Source organism: Mobula hypostoma, chromosome 5 (assembly GCF_963921235.1).
Source record: "Mobula hypostoma chromosome 5, sMobHyp1.1, whole genome shotgun sequence".
NCBI classification, from domain to species: Eukaryota; Metazoa; Chordata; class Chondrichthyes; order Myliobatiformes; family Myliobatidae; genus Mobula; species Mobula hypostoma.
Window position 1 is genome coordinate 78123272 of NC_086101.1, and position 21513 is coordinate 78144784.

The 21513-nt window shown below is 41.1% G+C and overlaps 1 protein-coding gene across 4 annotated transcripts in view; it reads left to right on the top strand.

Moving 5' to 3' along the window:
* The first annotated feature begins 75 nt into the window (after positions 1-75).
* mmadhcb (metabolism of cobalamin associated Db) overlaps positions 76-21513 on the top strand; it is a 42838-nt gene continuing 21400 nt past the window's right edge. Inside the window, exons 1-6 of one of the 4 annotated variants that reach the window (XM_063048584.1) lie at positions 76-148; positions 4281-4396; positions 6181-6325; positions 8103-8320; positions 9516-9624; positions 18160-18290. In XM_063048584.1, coding sequence (XP_062904654.1) covers positions 4388-4396; positions 6181-6325; positions 8103-8320; positions 9516-9624; positions 18160-18290 — 612 coding nt within the window. In that variant the 5' untranslated portion in view covers positions 76-148; positions 4281-4387. Of the gene's footprint in view, positions 286-4280; positions 4397-6180; positions 6326-8102; positions 8321-9515; positions 9625-18159; positions 18291-21513 lie in introns of all 4 variants that reach the window. The other 3 variants (XM_063048586.1, XM_063048587.1, XM_063048585.1) reach the window with 3 other exon arrangements.

The window sequence follows — 21513 nt, forward strand, 5'->3', positions numbered from 1 at the left end:
ACAGAGATTGAGAATCGGTCCCGCTGCTGTGGGGCGCCATGGTTACGGGTGACGCTACGTCTAACGGGATGACGTCAGGTGTACGTGCTGACGGTCTGAGGAGGTGGTTTCGCGGCCTGAGTTCTGGTCCAAGGTGGACGGACCCTGTGTGAGTTTGAGCGCGACTGTCGGTGCTATTCGGTCCCTAGGGAGAGCGGCAGAAGTGTCTTTTGTCGTTACATCGGAACTGAGCAGGCTGGACTAGACCTCCTCGTTCCGGCGGCGAAGGCGGCCCGTGTCTGCATGGTAGGCGAGCCGCTCCGAGACCTAACTGCTCCCACCACCAATAAACGAGGAACTTGCACTCCTCTGGCTATCCACTCAACATTCATTACGGCGATAGACACCCTTGTCCGTAATCACGTCCTCCTTCCGTGCCCATCTTGCATTTAATCCCTTATCTAGCCTCCAAAATTGTCCCTTCCCTATCCATCTTGCATTAAATCCCTATCCAGCCTCCAAAATTACCCCTTCCCCATCCATCTTCCATTCAATCCCCTATCCGTCCTCCACAATTGCCCTTACCGCAGCTCAACCCCCTCCCATTCAATCTCCTATCCATCCTCTACAATGGCACCCACCCACCCAATCAATCAGTCAATCCTCTATCCAGCCTCACAATGACTCCTTGACTTGTTACACCCCCCTCTTCATGATTTTAATTGCTGCTCATCCATAACTCAGCCCCATCATTTTCCACTTCCAATAGACATCATACCTTCCTTACATCTCAAACACCTTCTATCAAGTGTCTTTGGCTTCATAAACTTGTCACTGCCTTTTATCCTGCCCTCCATCTCCTAGACCTCCCGCCAACACTGTATAACTCTTTACCATTTGCAACAGAACCATCTATATCTCATCCTAACCAACTACCACCCATCTTCTCCATGAACTCCTATTAGAAAAGTGAATCGCCTGTTTCCAGTTGTGCTGAATTAGAGGTCAGCTGTCATCTTGCTAAATGGTAGAGTTGGCAAAGACCTACTTCTGTTTTTTTTGGCATTCTTCCAAAATACTTCAAAAACAAGTCACTATTAATAATGTTGCCAGGTAGCTCAGTAGGAAGAAATTTTTCTACCTAAACTTGATTGCTTATTTTAAAGTAATGAACCTAGCTTTGTATAAATTTAACACTCTGTAAGCAAGATTTTGCCCTGTACTGAAGCATTTTAGATTGACTCAAAACCATTTTCTAAAGGATTGAGGGGAAAAAAAACTTGGTCTCAGTGGTAAACAACTAGTAGGGCAAACTTGGAATGATACCATCTGAATCTGTTGAATTTTGTTACTGAGTTTTGATGTTGAAATCAGAAGGCTTTGTTAGGGCAAAATTTACTGCAGTGATACCCATAAGAAGTTACACCCATTAGCAGTTTGGTAAATATTTAAAATGCTTGTCTTTAGACTGAGAATAAAATTCCATATTGATCCCACTGGGACAAGAAAGCCAGTTTATCCATTAAGGTTGTTGTTATGATCAAGGGAGATAAGTTCGAAGTATGTATACTGTATGTCACCATATAGAACCCTGAGATTCATTTTCTTGCGGGCAATCACAGTAACTACAAGAAACACAATAGAATAACTGGAAGACTGTACCCTACAGGATGGACAGGATTGTCCTGTTCATAGCCTGAAGTAGACGTGTTCCAATCTACAGGAAAGAATCGGGATGGAGCTGACTTGAGTCTGCAACCCTTTGCAGATCGAAAGAGGCTGCACATCGGAGCCTCTGTACCCGCCAGTGATGCAAACCAGTTAGAATGCTCTCCATACATCTGTAGAAATTTTCTAAAATCTTTGGTGACATACTGAATCTCCTCAGACTCCTAATGAAGTGTAGCTACTGGCTTGTCTTAGTGATAGCATCTATGTGTTGTGCCAAGGATAGACCCTCCGAGATGCTGATGGTGAAAGGTTGAAGCTGCTCATCTTTCCACCGCTGACCCCTCAGTGAGGATTGATATATGTTCACCTTACTTCCCCTTCCTGAATTTCACAATCAGCTCCTTGGTCTTGCTGACCATCTGATCTTTCTCACTCCTGCACAGACGGTTGTCACCATCGAAGATTCTGCCAACAGCAGAGGTGTCATCAGAAAATATATAGATGGCATTTGAGCTGTGCTTCGCCACACAGTCGTGAGTGTAGAGAGTAGAGCTTTGGGCATCCTTGAAGTACACCAGTGTTGATTGTCAGCAGAGAGGAGATGTCATTACGGATCTGTACTGACCGTGGTCTTCCGATGAGAAAGTCAAGAATCTAGTTAGAGAAGGAGGTGCAGAGGCCCGCTGTTTGAAGTGTCGATTAGTATTGGGGATGATGGTGATGAATGCCAAGCTGTAATTCATAAACGGTGGCCTGACGTGTATTACTGATGTTCAGGCTGGTGGAGAGGCAGTGAGATTGCATCTGCTGAAACATACTGAGGTGGTGGACAAATTGCAGGAGGTTCAGGTCCTTGCCGAAGCTGGAGTTGACTTTAGCCATGACAGAACTCTCAAAGAACCTGATCACAATAGATGTGAGCATTACTGGGCGATAGTCATTGAAGCAGTTCACTGTGCTTTTCTTGGGCACTAGTATGATTGTTGCTCTTTTGAAGCAGATGGGATCCTCTGACTGCAGTAGTGCAAGATTGAAGATGTCCTTGAACACTCCAGCCAGTTGCTTGGCGGAAATTTTCTGTACCCTATCAAGTACACTCTCGGGCCTGATACCTTGCAAGAGTTTATCTTTTGAAAGATGTAGTGACGTCAGCTTCTGAAATGGAGCACAGGGACACCAGATACTATGGGGACTTGTACAGGTGTAGTGTTATTCTCCTACTCAAAGCATGATTGGAAGGCATTGAGCTCATCGGAGTGAAGCATCCTGCCATTTATGCAGTTAGATTTTGCCTTATAGTGAGCAATGACATGCAAATCCTGCCACAGCTGTTGTACGTCCAGTTGTGTCTAACTTCACAATAAGTTGCCTTGTTGCTCTCACAATGGCCTTCTGTGCATTGTAAGTGAACCTCATAGGGTTCTGGATTAACGGTCTTGAACGCCATAGACCTAGCCCACAGCAGATTGTGAATCTCTGGTTCATCGATAGCTTCCTGTTTTGGTATGTTTCATATGTTCTTGAAGGCATGCAGTCATCCTCCCAGGGCTTAGTGAAGTCAGCAGTGACTGTGGCATAGTCAGATTCAAAGATGAATTCCTAAATATGATCCAGTCCAAGGATTCGAAGCAGTCCCGTAAGCGCTCAGCTGCATCTCTTGCTGCAGTCCTCAGTGTCTGCCTGTATGCCAAGAGTAGAATTTTAACCAGATAAGGGGTCTCAGCTGGAAATATCTATTGTTTTCATTTCCATAGATGCTGCCTAACATGCTGAGTTCCTTTAGCATTTTGTATGTGTTACTCTGGATTTCCCAGCACCTGCAGAATCTCTTGTGTTTTAAGTACAGCCAGGTGATTGGACTTTCCAGAGTGGTGTAACAGTGGTCAAGTATGTTGGCTCCACTGGTGACATGATGGTAGTAGTTTGTCACTGTCTTCTTCATGCGAGCCTGGGTGAAGTGCCCCACGATGATTGAGAAGGCGTCAGGCTGCACTGTCTATGACTGTTGATCAGTGTTCATCTCCTCATCTGCCACTGATTGTTGAATTTTTAATTTTGTTATTTATGCTTATTATGTTTTATGCTGCATTGAATCTGGAGTAACAGTAATTTTCCCATGGACGTGTATTGAAGTATAACAAGCATTCTCAAATATTGACTGACTGTTGTTTGAATAATTGTTGTTAGATTGCACTTGGTCTTAAATGAGCAATGCAGTAGATCTTCCAGCAAATTTGCTTCCTGAAATAATTTACTACCTTTTTAAACAAAAATACAGCTTACTAGATTCATAAAATTATTTTGAGACAGGTTGCTTACTTCAGCCCATATCCCCTACTGGGGCATAGGCCACCGCAGCAGCTCGTCAAAGGCCTTTTTCCTGAGCTAGTCTTTCCTGTGTAGCTCATCGAAGATCCTTCCTCTTCCAGGGATGGGGTCTTTGGAGCCTGGGGTTTCTGTAGTTCCGGGTTTTTAACGTGTTGGGGGTCAACTCTCCTCCTTTTGCAGCCGGGTGTGGGACCGTCCATGGTAGAGTTACCTACAATTAAGTGGTTTGATAATTAGTTTGATCTTTCATACAAAGCGGTATGATTTATTAAAGTTAATTAAATTCTCTATGTTCTGTGCAGTTTGCTCCAGATTTCCAGGACCTACATTGACTTGTCTTCATAATAAAAAAAAACTCCTGTATTTGTTTTCTGTTCTACAGAAGTAAGTGGTGCAGAAAACAAGCAAAATGGCCAAGGTACTTTCTGGATTTTTTTCCTTCTGGTTGCTCTTTAGAAATTAGGTGTCCACAAATGGAGTTGCAATATTGATGAATCACTTATTTCCCCTTCAGTTTATCTGAATATGATTAAAATATACAAATGTGTTTTTTTAAGAAAATTAATCTTGTTTGTGAGTTACTGCAAGAAGCATGTTTTTGCGTTAAATTAACCGGCTGTTTTGAGTTAAATGTAATTTTGGAATAAGCATGACAGCATTTTGTGATTAACTTTTAATTCTCTGCCAATTCTGGCCAGATATCAGAAGTTTTAAATTTTGAAAATATGTTGATTCAAAATATGGCATCAATCTAAGTTGTAGAAAGGACTTTACAAGATGTCTTCCATTTGTAAATACTCTATTATCTTATTTTATTAAACTTTATCTTCTTTCTCATAATCTAACTTTCCAGAGAAGGCAAACTGGCACTAAAAAATGTTTTTTTTTAAACTAGTTAAATTCAGGAGCTGCTGTTCAGAATGAGTGTCATGACATGTATATTGCCAGCCTCAGCTCACCACTGCCTCCTGAGCTCAATGACTCCAGACTTACTTCAAATTCAAATGGTTCCATTTATTATCAGAGAAAGCATGCAGAATAAAACCTGAAATACTTAGTCTTCTCAGACATCCACAAAAACAGAAGAACCCCAAAAGAATGAACGACGAAAAACATTACAACCCCAAAGCCCCCCTCCCTTCTCCCCCAAGTATCAATCAACCTCCCCCCTCCTCCATCCATTGCAGCAAAAAGGCATCAGTGCCCAACACCCACCAAATAATAGCAAAGCACCCAAAGAGAGACTTTAATCTGCAGTTAACAAAAACTATTGTTTGCCTGGCAGTTACTCTGTTACGGTGTCAGTCTGCCGCGTAGCTTTTTATTCGGAAATTCTCCAACTGGAGAATCCGTAGCAAGCTCTCCCCACTGTCGAGTGAAAGTGAGAGAGGTGCAATCACTCACCTACAGAGACCCTCGTCTACACATCTGCCTCAGCAAAATCCGGATGTTCTTTTTCCCACAACGACTCAGTCGGCAACACTGACCTGGAATCGGTGGTCTGCAAGGCCACACCCTGGATTTGAAATTTGAGCATCCAATCTAGGAGTATGTTTCAGCGTTGCTGTATCATTCCTTATTTGCAGGAAACAGCATGATATATGGGAGATAGCTGCCTGCTCGGGTGGACAGAAAATAAATTCTGGCAATGTCTAAAGCTGAAATGGAAGCTCAGTGGTTATGAAAAATATTTATCCTTTAAACTCTCTAACTAAAACCAGTTATCTGGTAATGTGCACATTGGTCACTTCCATATCATGCTTTTTTTTAATATTCCCTTCTAAAATGTATCATTGGTTTAAAAAAAATGCCTTGAAGCTTCCTTAAGCTATGAAAGGCAGAAGATAAATGCAGTTACACCTCTTTTGATGAAGGACAATAAATTTTGTTATTTTCTGATTAGTGCTACTTTTCTCATTTCCTCCCTTTTATTCCTGTTTCCTATCACACTTTGGAAAGAAGTTTAAGTTACTTAACGTTGAATATGCATTAACTTGGCAGAAAATGTAGAGTCCAAATTGTATCGAATTTCAGCTCTGGTAGTAACAGCTTATGTTATGTCTGTTGCACATTTGTGCATGAAATCCATTCTTCATATTTTGTAGGTTAATTCTAAGGTCACTATCTTTCAGTAACTAGCAAATCTACTAAGAAATAAATTATCATTGTTTTCTCTCCTAACTATCTGCTCCTCTTTTACAGGTGCTTTGCACCAAAGCCAGGCTAGTTACTTACCTGCCAGAGGTTCAGACGTTGGTTAAAAGGATTGCAACCTTTAGAACATTTGCCACTGCTGGCTCTTCAGGGTCTGATGAACCTTACGTTGCAGTTGTACCACTTGATCAAGGTAAGAACAGTATTCCTCTTATTGATACACAAATGGTTACAGATGTAATCTCAAGCAGAAAATCTCCAGCTCCTGCTGCAGGGTCTCAATAAGAAACATCAACTATCTCTTTGCCACCGCTTGACCTACTGAGTTCTTTCAACAGTTTATTATTCTTCTTCGCTGGCATTTACGTTATAGCATATTAGCAAAATTCATTTGAAGATTAGTATGTTAGATTAACTTGGAAAGGAAGCAATTGTATCCAATATTTTTAATTTCATATATTTCCACGTGACATAGAAGGAGACTTGCTGCCTATTGCATTTCACTTAAAGCAGTATTATCAATTAGTTTCTTGCATATTTCCCAGTAATATGTACTCAGTGACCTCTTGTACCTAATAAAGTGGCCACTGAGTGTATCTTTCTGGTCTTCTGCTGCTGCTCAAGGTGTGTTCAGTGATGCTCTTCTGCATGCTACTGTTGTAATGCTTGGTTATTTGAGTTACTGTCACCTTCCTGTCAGCTTGAACCAGTATGTCCTCTGACCTCTCACTAACAAGGCATTTTTGCCCAGAACTGCCACTCACTGAATTCTTTTTTGTTTTGTTTCTTGACCATTCTCTGTAAATTCTGGAGACTGTTGTGCATGAAAATCCCAAGAGACCATCAGTTTTTGAGATATTCAAACCACCCCATCTGGCATCAACAAACATTCCAAGTCACATAGATCACATACCTTTCCCATTCTGATGTTTGTTCTGAAGAAAAACTGAACCTCTTGACCCATGTCTGCGTGCTTTTATGTATTGAGTTGCTGCTGTATGACTGGCTGATTAGATATTTGCGTTAACGAGGGTGGCCACTGAGTGTATTCTGTCTCGTGCTAAATTGTACACAGAGTTCTTGCCTTCACTGTAATGATTTTGTGTTCTAAATTATAAAAATACACATAGAATTGAACTTGCCGAAGTTGACAAGTTTTTAAAAGAACCCTGAGGCCTGTCTTCTTTCATAATGTTTTGTTATCATATAAAAATATTTTCCCCCAAGCATAATCAATATAGGCAATTAGCCCTGAGCAATTTTAGGAGTTCATTTTTAATCGTGTTTTTTTTAAGTTGAATTGATAACTCATTTTTCCCCGAAAGAAAGCCATATTGAGTCTCTTGATTCTTTTCGTATACAACTTTTTTGTGATATTATTCCTTCAACCTCTTCCCTCGTGTTGCTTCAAGGCCAATAGTCTCCCTTCATGTTGAACGGTTTTAATTAGTTAACTATGGTAATTATTTCAAATTAATTCTGACCAAATTTTGACTGTTGCATATGAGCCTGAAGATCCTAGGTGGAGTCCATTGCAAACATAATCTATTGATGCCACTTTAACAAAGAACTAATACATTAGAACTGTTGCCTGCCTTTAAATGCCTGTCCTTTTTAAATCCGGTATTTATTATCTCGTTATTAAATGTTGTCTATTGAATATTTCTGAAAACCAGACTGCCACGGTGACACCATTTTAACCACTCAGTTTAGTAAAAAGAATGTTGTGTGACGCTGCTTTTCAATTTACAGTTAATGATGCAAGAAAAAAATACTGCCCACATGGAAAATCAATACACGCCTAAGCGTTTATATTTGCAAAAAGTAAAATTCCTAAAATGATCTCTAGTTAAGAACAATAATTCTCTTAATGGCTAGTGGGATTTTTTTTAATATCACACCTCTCCTCCACTACATTTATGTAAGTTCTGAATCTTTGTGCTGAGTTGTGCTCTCGTCATATTTTTTAGGTTTGCAGACTGTATGGCCTGATGAAAAGATGGGACCATTTGGACCTCAGGATCAAAGATTTCAACTACCGGGTAACATGGGGTTCGATTCCCATATTAATGGTGTCACTAACCTGAAAAGAATCCCAGTGCGTAAAATGCTGCCAGATGTGCTGACAGAGCCGTTATCAAGTGAAAAGCACGAGTTCGTCCTTGCACAGTTTGTCAATGAATTTCAGGCAAGAAAACAATATTTAATAATCTGATATTTTCAAATGTAATTATCAACATCCTTTTACTTGTAATTTAAAATGTTGCCATCCAACAGTTTAAAAAAATTTACATTCCTTTTATGAAATTGCTGATTAATAATTTGAAATATACAGGTGATGCTAGTTCTCCTATTTGTTTTGCTCTCCGCTATCTCTTTACTGCCATTTGTTAATGATTGCTGACATTTGGAAACTTAGCACATTGACTGAGTCACTGAAACTAATGTAATAGTCTGCACTCTTCAGCTGGCTCTTCATTGCAATATTAAATGGTAGGATTTTAGTTGGTTTTTCGTTAACGTAATTAGTGTCTTGCGTGAAGTATCAGGTTTGCTTAAACAGAAAGATTACAAAATTAATTTGTTACCTTTATGCAGTGTGTGTGTCTACATAGCTCAAAAGTACTCTAATAATGTTGTTACTGGTCGTAATTGTAAGACAGTTTAGGAACAAGTAATATGTAGACAACTGAAAATTGCATTTTTTTTTACTGCCCATCAAACCACTGGTGTCTAGGGCAGCAATAAAGATCCTCTATTTCTGGCGGTGTTCAGGGCTTTCTTCATCATATCAGTAGCTTCCTCTCAGTTTTCATTACTGTCAGTCATTCAAGCCCAGGTGGAGACTCAGGAATACCATTACAGTCAAACGTAGAAGGACCCTTCATTGCTGTTTCTATAACAATTTTGTTTTACCAATCAGGGTTGTTATCCCTGAGCTGAACCCCTGAACCTGGATGACCAGTGGATCACTCTTGGTCTGGCCTCTACCTTTCGACCTGTTTGGCATGGGTGACCCTACCAAGAGCCAAAGCATAAAGCCCTGACTCCAACCAACGTAGCTCTCCGGGTCATAGAGGCATGCAAGTCTCCAAACCCAATAACAAGATTGTGGTCCTCTTGGAGGGAAAATTACAATAAATAACACTAAATGGTTCGTCGATTATTAACAGTTGTTCTGTGGGAATGATTTAATGAGCGTTAAACTACCGTGAGGTCTATATTTGGTAAGCCAGTCTTTTTACCGTATTATCACCGTCTTGTATTGTTGCACAGTATATTGTTTCAAGCTTAAGTACTTTTAAATATATGTAATTGGAGCAGGACAAACTGGTTCTTTTTCAATGATCTAGTGTTGAAACAGTTCCTGGCTTTTATTTCAGGGAAATGAAGTTGAGCCACAACCACAGCACATCAGTGTTGCAGAAAGTTATTTTACAAATGCAAAGGTGGAATGCGTCATACAAGTATGCCCAGAGCTGCTACGCAAAGGTCTGTTGCATGTGTTTAATTTTTTTCATAAAATACAGCACTTCGTATAGTTGAATAAATCAGCCATGATGGAACGGTAGAACAGACTCATTGGGCTGAATGGCTCAATTCTACTCCTACCTCTTGTGGTCTAAACTCTGATAATCTACCGTCTGACCATTTGGAAATCATGTGCTTTCAGCATCTAGCTCGCCAGGACCCTGGTTCTCTTGTTTCACTTGTTACGTGTTACATACACCTGTTAGGGTGCATTCTCCAGATGCCTTTTTAGGTAACCGTAGCCTTCAGCCAGGAGCAGGTGTCATCAGGTGGTTCCCAACCTTCACAGAGTGTTTCGACCCTTAACCACGACACTGTCCAGTTGGTGGGCCGGCAGTGGTGGCCAAATCACTGCCCATCTGCTCCTGACTTCCAGCTTCCCTCCTCTCGCCTACTCCAAATCCAACAAGAGACTCGTTCTGCCTCTTCCCCCATCCTATGAGCTGCTTGTTTTTTGCACCTTTCATCCAGGCCCAGATCTGACAACAACCGCCATGCTGATTTGGCTGGGAAACCTCTGCAGCCGACCTCCACAGGGAACAACCATGCCTGCCATCCCTTGTCTTTACACACCTGCACTAAGGGCTGGTACTTCAAGGCCTTTCTCTCGTGGGCCTCTTCCCATCCCTCCTCCCGCTCAACCAGAATTATTTTCCTGTCTTCAATTGACCACAGTACAATGTCCGGGTGTAGGGTTGTGTGCAGCACATCAGGGAACTGCAGCCTCCTTCCCACATCGACCCTCATCTCCCAGGACCTGGCCGTTAGCAGCAGACTGGGCTTTGGTTGTTTGGATACGAAAGGCCTGCCTCCCTCTTTGGTGAAGGTGATGACCTTCCTCAAATCTGTGCCAGCCATCCTCTTCTTGCATCTCTCTCGCTCTAGTATGTCAGCAAGAGCCAGAAGCATCTTATCATGGCGCCACCTATACCGTCCTTGAGTTAGAGCTGATTTACACCTGGGCAGTATATGAGCCAGAGTCCCCTTTTGACCACAGAGCTTACAGTTCGGGTCCTCTTTCATCCCCCATGTGTACAGATGTAATGGTGAAGGAAGGGTGTCATACACAGATTGCAAGAGGAAGGAAATACGGAAGGGCTCCAGTCTCCATAACTCTGCCCATGAGATCTTGCGCTTAGGCAGATCCCATTTTGTCCAGGCACCCTGGGACCCTTGTTCCACTGCCTTTGGCATCCGCTTCTCTTCCTCATGGATCCGGACTTCTGCCAATATTCATTGGAAAAATATTAATATAAATCTGTATAATATCTTAACAAAAATATCAGAAGTGTATTCAAATATTAAAAAGTATTACAAGAATAATATTCAATAATGCAGAAAAGCATTTGGAGAAGTATGAAATCAAACCAAACCAGCATGATCTTATGAAAAGGAAGCCCTGTTTGGCAAATTTGATAGGATTCTTTGTGGATTTATAGCTCACACCTGTTGATGTGGTGTACGTATTTGGATTTTTAGAAGGCATATGACAAGGTGCCATGTAATAGGTTGGTACATACAATAAGACACGTGGTATTAAGGGAATTGTGTTACTTGATGTGAAGTTGGTTATTGTATGGAAGACCAGAATAAATTAGTGTTTTCTTCAGGCTAGAAGGATGTATCTAGTGAAATACCGAAGATTCAGTAGCTAGCCCTATGAATGCAAGTACGTAGTTTCCTGATAGTATCTTTACAGCGAGAGGGGATGGTGAGTAATATTTTAGTGTGTTGGCCTTCATCAGTCAGAGCATTCATTATAGAAATTGGAATGTTATGTTGCAGTTGTATAAGATGTTGGTAAGGCCACACTTGGAATATTGTGTTAAACTTTTGATCACCCTGATATGCTAAATTGAAAAGAGTCCAGAGGAGATTTAGAAAGATACTACCAAGTCTTGAGGGAGTAAGTTTGAGAGGCTTAGAATTTATTCCATCGGAGTGTGGGAGAATAGGGTTTAGTCTGTGGAGGTGTTCAAAATATTGAAAGGTATAGATTGGGGGAATACACACAGAATTTTTTTCCCCATAGTAGAGAATCAAGAACTGGAGGACATAGGTTCATGGTGAGAGAGAAGAGATTTAATAGTAACCTGACCTCCAACTTCTTCATGGTCTATATATGGATAGAGCTGACAGAGGAAGTGTTCGAGGCATGTACATTAACAAAATTTAAAAGGCACTTGAACATGAGCATGGATAGGAAAGCTTTAGACCACAGTAGCGTGGTGGTTATCATGGCGCTATTACAACTTGTAGTGCTCCAGAGTTCAATTCTGGCGCCGCCTTTAAGGAGTTTGTTCATGCTCCCCGTGAGCCATATGGGTTTCTTCCAGGTGCTCCAGTTTCCTCCCACAGTCCAACAGGTTAGTAAGTTAATTGGTCATTGTAAATTGTCCCCTGACTGGGCTAGTAGTAATAGATGGGTTACTGGGCAGTACGGCTTGTTGGGCCAGAAAGGCCTGTTATACACTGCTTTGCTAAGTAAATAAGTAGATGTGGACCAAACAAGGGCAAATGAGACTAGGTCAGTGAAAGGACCTCTTTGTGTTGGATAGCTCTATGAATCTAAGTTTGAGGCTTTGCATTTAGAAAGAGGAACCTAAGGACACATTGCTACCTAAGTGGATAAATTGAGCCAATGATAGAAAGATCTGGGTATTCATGCATACAAATCACAGCACGTTAGCATAGAGTTACAGAAAATGGTAAGGAAAACAAATGACATATTGGCCATTATTGGAAGGATGTTGGAATCTAGAAATGAGGAAATGGTACAATACATGGAGGTAAGACCTCACCTGGAGTGCAATTTCTTATTTAAAAATGAATATACTAGGATTGGAAGCTGTTCAAAGGAGATTCACAAGGCTGATTCCTGGGATGAGAGAACTGTCCTATCATGAGCAATCACAGAAATTAGATGTATGTTCTTTGAGGTATGATTTATTGAAACATAAAATCCTGAGGGGCTTAACAAGGTAGATCTACTTTCCTGAAGTCCACAATCATTTCCAAAGAGGTGAATCTTGAACAAGGGGACATGTTACAACAATGGGGACAGTGATTTAAATTTGTTGAAGAGGGTGGTGTATCTTTCAGTTCATTAACTTAGATGGTTCTAAAGTCTAGATTACAGGATATATATTTAAAGGGGAAAGTAGATACATTTTTAAATATCAGGGAATTGAGGACTGTGTGAATCTGGAACAGGAGATGAGATCTGGGGTGGATCAGGAAAGAACATATTGAATGTCAGGCAGCTTGAGCAGCCAAAGAGCTGCTTTCTGCTGTCTTCTTGCATTCTAAAATCTGTTTGGCATCAACAAAGTCCCAATCTTGCAGGATTATCAGTTTTAAAAAGGTGGGGGAGATTCTGAACAATTTCTTTTCTTCGGTATTCACTAAGGAGAAAGATATTGAATTGTGTAAGATAAGGGAAACAGGTAGGGAAGTTATGGAAACTATCATGATTAAAGAAGAGGAAGTACTGGCGCTTTTAAGGAATATAAAAGTGGATAAGTCTCCGGGTCCTGACAGGATATTCCCTAGGACCTTGAGGGAAGTTAGTGTGGAAATAGCAGGGGCTCTGACAGAAATATTTCAAATGTTATTAGAAAAAGGGATGGTGCCAGAGGATTGGCATATTGCTCATGTTGTTCCATTGTTTAAAAAGGGTTCTAAGAGTAAACCTGGCAATTATCAGCCTGTGAGTTTGACGTCAGTGGTGGGTAAATTAATGGAAAGTATTCTTAGAGATGGTATACATAATTATCTGGATAGACAGGGTCTGGTTAGGAACAGTCAACATGGATTTGTGCATGGAAAGTCATGTTTGACAAATCATATTGAATTTTTTGAAGAGGTTACTAGGAAAGTTGACGAGGGTAAAGCGGTGGATGTTGTCTATATGGACTTCAGTAAGGCCTTTGACAAGGTTCCACGTGGAAGGTTGGTTAGGAAGGTTTAGTCGTTAGGTATTAATATTGAAGTAGTAAAATGGATTCAGCAGTGGCTGGATGGGAGGCGCCAGAGAGTGGTGGTGGATAACTGTTTGTCAGATCGGAGGCCGGTGACTAGTGGTGTGCCTCAGGGATCTGTACTGGGTCCTATGTTGTTTGTCATATACATTAATGATCTGGATGATGGGGTGGTAAATTGGATGAGTAAATATGCAGATGATGCTAAGATAGGTGGAGTTGTGGATAATGAAGTAGGTTTTCAATGCTTGCAGAGAGATTTAGGCCAGTTAGAAGAGTGGGCTGAAAGATAGCAGATGAAGATTAATGCTGATAAATGTGAGGTGCTACATTTTGGTAGGACTAATCAAAATAGGACATACATGGTAAATGGTGGGGCATTGAAGAATGCAGTAGAACAGAGGGATCTAGGAATAATGGTGCATAGTTCCCTGAAGCTGGAATCTCATGTGGATAGGGTGGTAAAGAAAGCTTTTGGTATGCTGGCCTTTATAAATCAGAGCATTAAGTATAGGAGTTGGGATGTAATGTTGAAATTGTACAAGGCATTGGTGAGGCCAAATTTGGAGTATTGTGTACAGTTCTGGTCACCGAATTATAGGAAAGATGTCAACAAAATAGAGAGAGTACAGAGAAGATTTACTAGAATGTTACCTGGGTTTCATCACCTAAATTACCGAGAAAGGTTGAACAAGTTGGGTCTTTATTCTTTGGAATGTAGAAGATTGAGGGGGGACTTGATAGAGGTATTTAAAATTATGAGGGGTATAGATAGAGTTGACGTGGATAGGCCTTTTCCATTGAGAGTGGGGGAGATTGAAACAAGAGGTCATGAGTTGAGAGTTAAAGAGCAAAAGTTTAGAAAAACATGCGGGGGAACTTCTTTACTCAGAGAGTGGTAGCTGTGTGGAACGAGCTTCCAGCAGAAGTGGTTGAGGCAGGTTCGATGTTGTCATTTAAAGTTAAATTGGACAGCTTTATGGACAGGAAAGGAATGGAGGGTTATGGGCTGAGTGTAGGTGGATGGGACTAGGTGAGAGTAAGAGTTTGGGACAGACCAGAAGGACTGAGATGGCCTGTTTCCATGCTGTAATTGTTATATGGTTATATGGTTAATGTATTGTTTCGGAGGAAAGTAAGGATAAAGATAACATTTGATTTATAAAATATGATATGCTGTTACCCACTTATCAATTCAATAAGTTTTGGATGTTGTTGGGTAGTGATACCCACACTTTTAACAAAGCTTTATAATGTTTTGTATATATTGAATATGTAAATGCTAAACTAGTATATTTCTTTATCGAAGGTTTTTCGATACAATCTCTCCGTCTTTTCATTTTTAACTTTTATTAGACAAATTGTTTCCAAAAAATGCCATTTGATGTTTCCCCTTCTGATATGACTACTTCATCAGAGGTATTAATAGTTTAGAAACAGCTTGTACATAATCTTGGAGGTATAATGACTGAAATCCTTCTATGTTAGTAGGTGAGAAGGAATGAAGATATTTCTTTCTTGCCATTTCTGTCCCCTGTTTTAACTCAGTGGTCCCCAACCACCGGGCCGCGAGGAAACGATATGAGTCATCTGCACCTTTCCTCATTCCCTGTCACGTACTGTTGAACTTGAACGCACGCAAGGTCATTACCCACGCGAGGACATCAGTCGGTCATTAACCTACAACTACTCAATGAGTAAAAAACAAACGTCGCTTGAGAGTTTCTTTGGAAGAGATGGTAGGGGACATAAAAGGCCTAACGATGATGATAACGCAGAGACAGCTGAGGCAGAGACTGCAAAAAAAAAGAAAGCTTCCTTCAACAGAAAATACGATGAGTGGTACATAAAATATGGCTTTATTGCGACTGGTGACTCACGCTCCAAGCCCCTTGTGTGTGATATGTGGAGACAAGCTGTCTAATGAGGCAATGAAGCCCTCAAATCTGCTTTGGCACCTTGATTCCAAGCACCCTGCACTAAAGACAAACCCGTTGAGTTTTTTGAGCGGAAAAAACATGAGCAAGCGGGACAGAAGCAAGTGTTGAGAGCCACCACCTCCACAAATGCTCCTGCTCTGAGAGCGTCGTACTTAGTGACTAGCCGTATTGCTAAGGCTAAGAAGCCTTTCATTGTTGGTGAAGAATTGATTCTGCCTGCTGCCAAGGACATGTGCCGTGAACTGTTGGGAGAAGCTGCAGCTAACAAGATGGCACCGGTTTCTCTTTCAGCTACTACAGTTTCAAGGAGAATTGATGACATAGCGGAGGACATCGAAGCACAGCTGTTGGAACAGTTTAATGAATCTGGTTTCACTACCCAAGTCAAAGAGGTTGCTCCTGAATGCCAGTCTACACACTGTGTCACGCACAGGGAAATGCTGGCTCGCCGAAAAATGTCACCTGATCTTAACGGCATATTGAGTGACGTTGTTGAAGTTATCAATCACATCAAAGCAAAAGCCCTTAACTCATGTCTGTTTGAGCAGCTTTGCGAGGAAATGGATGCAGAACACGAACGCCTTCTCTTACACACTGAAGTCAGGTGGCTATCAAGGGGGAGAGCCCTGACCAGGGTTTTTGAGTTAAGAGAGCAGCTACAGAGATTTCTTTCAGGAAAAAAGTCACCACTGGCAGCACACTTCAGTGACGAAGAGTGGATAGCGAAACTCGCTTACCTGTGTAACATCTTCAACCTGCTCAATGAACTCAATTTGTTACTTCAGGGGAGAATGACAACTGTCTTCAAGTTGGCAGATAAAGTGTCTTCTTTCACAGCCAAACTGGAACTGTGAGGACGGCGAGTGGACAGGGGCATATTTGACATGTTCCCAACATTAGCTGGGAATTTGGGAGAGACTGAGGCTCACAGCTGGTGCGCGAACACCTATCTTCGCTGTCGACTGAATTCAAGTGTTACTTCCCAACCGCAAATGACCCAAGACGTGCAAAGGAATGGGTCCGTGACCCATTTGTGAATGTTCCCAGTGAATCATCCATGTCAGCACGGGAAGAAGATCAACTCCTCGAGCCTGCAAATGACGGTGGGCTGAAAAGTATGTTTGACATAACATCTCTGCCGGCATTCTGGATCAAAGTCAAGGCTAGGTATCCTGAGATAGCCACGAAAGCACTGAAAACGTTGCTTCCATTTCCAACATCATATCTGTGCGAAGCAGGGTTTTCTGCAATGAACGCAACGAAAACTAAATTGCGGAATAGACTGGACATTAGATTAGATTATGAGAACACTCAGTCCTCATTTATTGTCATTTAGAAATGCATACGTGCATTAAGAAATGATACAATTTTTCTCTGGAGTGATATCACAGAAAGCAGGACAAACCAAAGGCTAACACTGACAGAACCACATAATTATAACATATAGTTACAGCAGTGCAAAGCAATACTATAATTTGATGAAGAACAGACCATGGGCACAGTAAAAAAAAAAGTCTTAAAGTCCCAAGTTGATCGACCCCCGAGTCCCCGATAGCAGGCGGCAAAAAGGAAAAACTCCCTGCCATAAACCTCCAGGCACCGTCAACTTGCCGATACCTTGGAAGCAGCCGACACTGAGTCCATCTGTCCGAAAAACTTCGAGCTTCCGACCAGCCTATCTGATACAGCCTCCCGAGCGCCTTCGATCTCTCCTCGGCTGCTGAAACACACAAAGCCGAGGATTTCGGGGCCTTCAGCTCTGGAGATTCTGGTTACCACACAGTAGCAGCGGCAGCGAAGCGGGCATTTCAGAAGTTTTCCAGATGTTCCTCTGTGCTCTCACGTCTGTCTCCATCAACTCAGAATTGTGCATGGTCCCCTACTTGACAGATAACAGACATTACCACCGAAGTGGCCGTGCACGCCGCCATCTTCTCCCCCCCTTCCGGGAGGATTTAAGGAATAAGGTATAAGGAACCTCCTCTGAGTATCGCTGTCTCCCATCACCCCTCGATGGGACCGTCTTGTTGCAGGGAAACAAGCCCAGGGCTCCCACTGATTCAGCAATATTGGTGTGTTGCAATGATTTTATATGTTCATATGAGGAAAATATACGCTGTGTGTTTAATATCCAAACGTTACTTAAAATGATATGATGCTATTGACTTATAAGTGACTTATAATTGACTTATCACTATATTCATGCGAGGAAAATATGCGCTGTGGTTCAATATTAAATTCGTTAGATAAACCCTTTTAGAAACAAAATTGAGTGTATTAGCTATTTATAAGTGACTTATAGTTGACTTATCACCTATATTCCAGTTGTGATTAACACCTCCCACCCCCCGTCAGCCAGTTCACAAGAATATTGTCAATATTAAACCGGTCTGCAGTGCAAAAAAGGTTGGGGAACCCTGTTTTAACTCCCCACCTTCAGTCTACCAGTGCAGTATCCGTATAAAGTCAATAAAGGAGCAAAGTCTGGTATAAATGTAGTGTGGGCACGTGTATGTTTTTAGCTTTCGGCTTTTTGTGATTGGAATGGGTGATTTGATTGTCACATTCTTACTCAGATTTTCAGTCTATGTTTCCCGAGGCTCCGGCTGCTGGATTTACCGTTCTTACTGTAACCCAAAGGAGTCTCAATGATATGACTATATGGAATGAAGCAGTTGAGGAGGAACGTGAACAGCTACTGGAAAAAGTAAGTAGTAGCTAATCGTGTCATATATGACTAAAGGAAAACATGAAATATAACTGCAGAGAAAGGGTAAACTTATAATATTTGTATGCTTCGGTATTCTTTCCTTGCGTCATCGTGTAAACTACTTTGCATTGGATGGTGTCATGATCTGATAAAAATGAAATCCATGGCATAGCAGGACAGTGGCAGCTCTGATACAGTGTAGTCTAAATGAATAGAATCAACTTGAGTTGAACAACTGTTTGGACTGGAAGATGTTCTGTTGGACTCAAGGAACTTCACAGTAATTTCTTGAATGTGTAGACCAAATTTTCCCAACCTTTTTTATGCCATGAAGCCTTACCATTAGCCAAGGGGTCGGTGGGCCCCAGGTTGGGACCCCCTGTTGTAGAGATGCAGAGTGTACACTGACATTCATTGATACGATTAATGAGTGAGACTGAAGCCCAAACATCGGCATTTCCAAAGAATTCGATACTGCATTATCACCCTTTATTCTGACAAGCATTACTTCCTTATTACTGTCAGCAGATGGCACTCTTACTTTGGACGAATCTGTTGAATATGCACTAATTTTACAATGCATATCACTATAAGACCAATCCTGCATAGATTTTAGTGTTGATGATCCAAGCAGAAGAGCACTTTAGGAAGCTCAATAATCAAATTATAAGGAACTGTCTTTGGCATCTATTAACAGGAACAGAGCAGGGAAATGTATGGATTTCAGATGCATTCTATATGTAAAAAATGTGAGATAGATTTGGTTGTATGTAATTTAATTATATGAAAGTATTAATTTTGTTTTCAATTACCCAACACTCTTGCCACATTATGATTCACTTTATATTTAAAAAAAATTGGGACTGATCAGGATAGCCTAGCTACAGAATTTATCTGGTTTCTCATTTGGCTAAAGCAAACTTGTTGGAAGTATTGTTGTAAGATTATGGAGGGAAATGTATTTTTATTGCTTTTTCCTGAATTCGGGAAAGTATAATGCTGCTGTTCCTCTGGAATGAAGCAGCTTATCCAGTTTTGTAAAGATTAGATTGCTTTCTGATGCCAGCTGAGATGTTGGCACTGTGATTATAGATTTTCACTTGGCCATGTTAATACTTGTACCAAAACTGAGGATAACTGTACACAGAAAATGTTCATGGAGTGATTCTTTGAGTGAATCAGAGGATGTTTCTACATCTCCAGCAATTTCACAGACCAATGAAAATTCCACAGGAGTGTTTCTGACCTTGCAGTGATCATGCTTTATCCTAATTACTTGTTGACTATTTGGTAACTGTTTTAAAGGCAGAAAATATTCACTTTTCTGAAATAACTTGTTGAATATCTCACTTGCAAATTATACATTGACTTGGTTTATGTCTAATGATTTAATTGTGAGACATAAGTCCCTGTAATAGAATCTATTTATTTATTTATTGAGATGCTTCCAATCCTTCAAGTCATGCTGCTCAACGACCCCTGATTTAATCCTAGCCTAATCACAAGACAATTTACAATGACCAGTTAACCTATCAACCAGTACGTCTTTGGACTGTGAGTGGAAACCAGAGCACCAAACAGTCACAGTGCAGACTACAAACTTCTTACAGACAGCATTGGAAATTGAATTCTGGGTTGCTGGTACTGTAAAGCGCTGTGCTGACTACTACACTACCATGCGGATATGTCACAACCAGTTTGATTAAATGGAAATGTTACATTAAATGCCTTATGCCTTACGCCCAATGCCGGCCCCCTAGGCCTGAGTCGACATAGTATAAGAGCTGGAATGTTATGATGAGGTTGTACAAGGCATTGGTGAGGCCGAATCTGGAGTATTGTGTTCAGTTTTGGTCACCAAATTACAGGAAGGACATAAATAAGGTTCAAAGAGTGCAGAGAAGGTTTACAAGGATGTTGCCGGGACTTGAGAAACTCAGTTACAGAGAAAGGTTGAATAGGTTAGGACTTTATTCCCTGGAGCGTAGAAGAATGAGGGGAGATTTGATAGAGGTATATAAAATTATGATGGGTATAGATAGAGTGAATACAAGCAGGCTTTTTCCACTGAGGCAAGGGGAGAAAAAAACCAGAGGACATGGGTTAAGGGTGAGGTGGGAAAAGTTTAAAGGGAACATTAGGGGGGGCTTCTTCACACAGAGAGTGGTGGGAGTATGGAATGAGCTGCCAGACGAGGTGGTAAATGCAGGTTCTTTTTTAACACTTAAGAATAAATTGGACAGATACATGGATGGGAGGTGTATGGAGGGATATGGTCCGTGTGCAGGTCAGTGGGACTAGGCAGAAAATGGTTCGGCACAGCCAAGAAGGGCCAAAGGGCCTGTTTCTGTGCTGTAGTTTCTATGGTTCTATGGTAAACCAGAATACAAAAAAAATACTGCTGTTCAACTTTTTTTTTTGTGTGCCATACTCTGCCAGAGCCTCTGCGACCACTTTTTCAAGTGGTTGTCTTGGAGGAAAGATTCTGTAGTAGTAGTTACATTAAACTAATGAGTCAACGAAAAAATGGTGGCAGGGTCTGAAAATGCCAGAAGTAGTCTGGTTAGGGAAAAGAGAAGCAGAGTTTACCTTTTATCAGAAATAGGAGGTGTACCCTACTCTGCCTTGAAACTTTTTTAAATGAATGCCCAAGTCTTTATATCAGATTTCCACCATGTTTGGATTTTTAGTTTTCTGAAAGAATATAATTTTTTTTCAGCTTTGCAACTTAGTGACTCTGCAGATTATCACTGACATATCTCATGCAATTTGTTGTTTTGTGGCAAGACAGAAACAGCCATTACTACAAGGTATCATAAGATGCTTATTGATATGTTGGCCTAGTCTACAAGTCCCTGCAGCTTCTTTCCATCCTGTGCTTTGGAGCCTTCGTACCAGGTTGTGATGCAACCAGTCAAAATGCTCTCCACTGTACATCTATAGAATAGAAAATCTATAATTGCAAAGACCACGAGTATTTAGTGGCCTTCTAAGTTGCCTCAAACTCCCAATGAAGCAGATCCACTGGCATACTGCCTTCGTGGGTCCCATCAATGTGGGTCCAGGACAGATCCTTTGAGATGTTGCACCCAGAGCTTGAAGCTGCTCACCCTTTCCATAAGAACTTTCTTATTGATCTTTCAATAAGAACTGGTACGTTTTTCCCTAACTTCCCCTTCCTGAAGTCCACAATCATTTCCTAAGTTTACAGATATTCAGT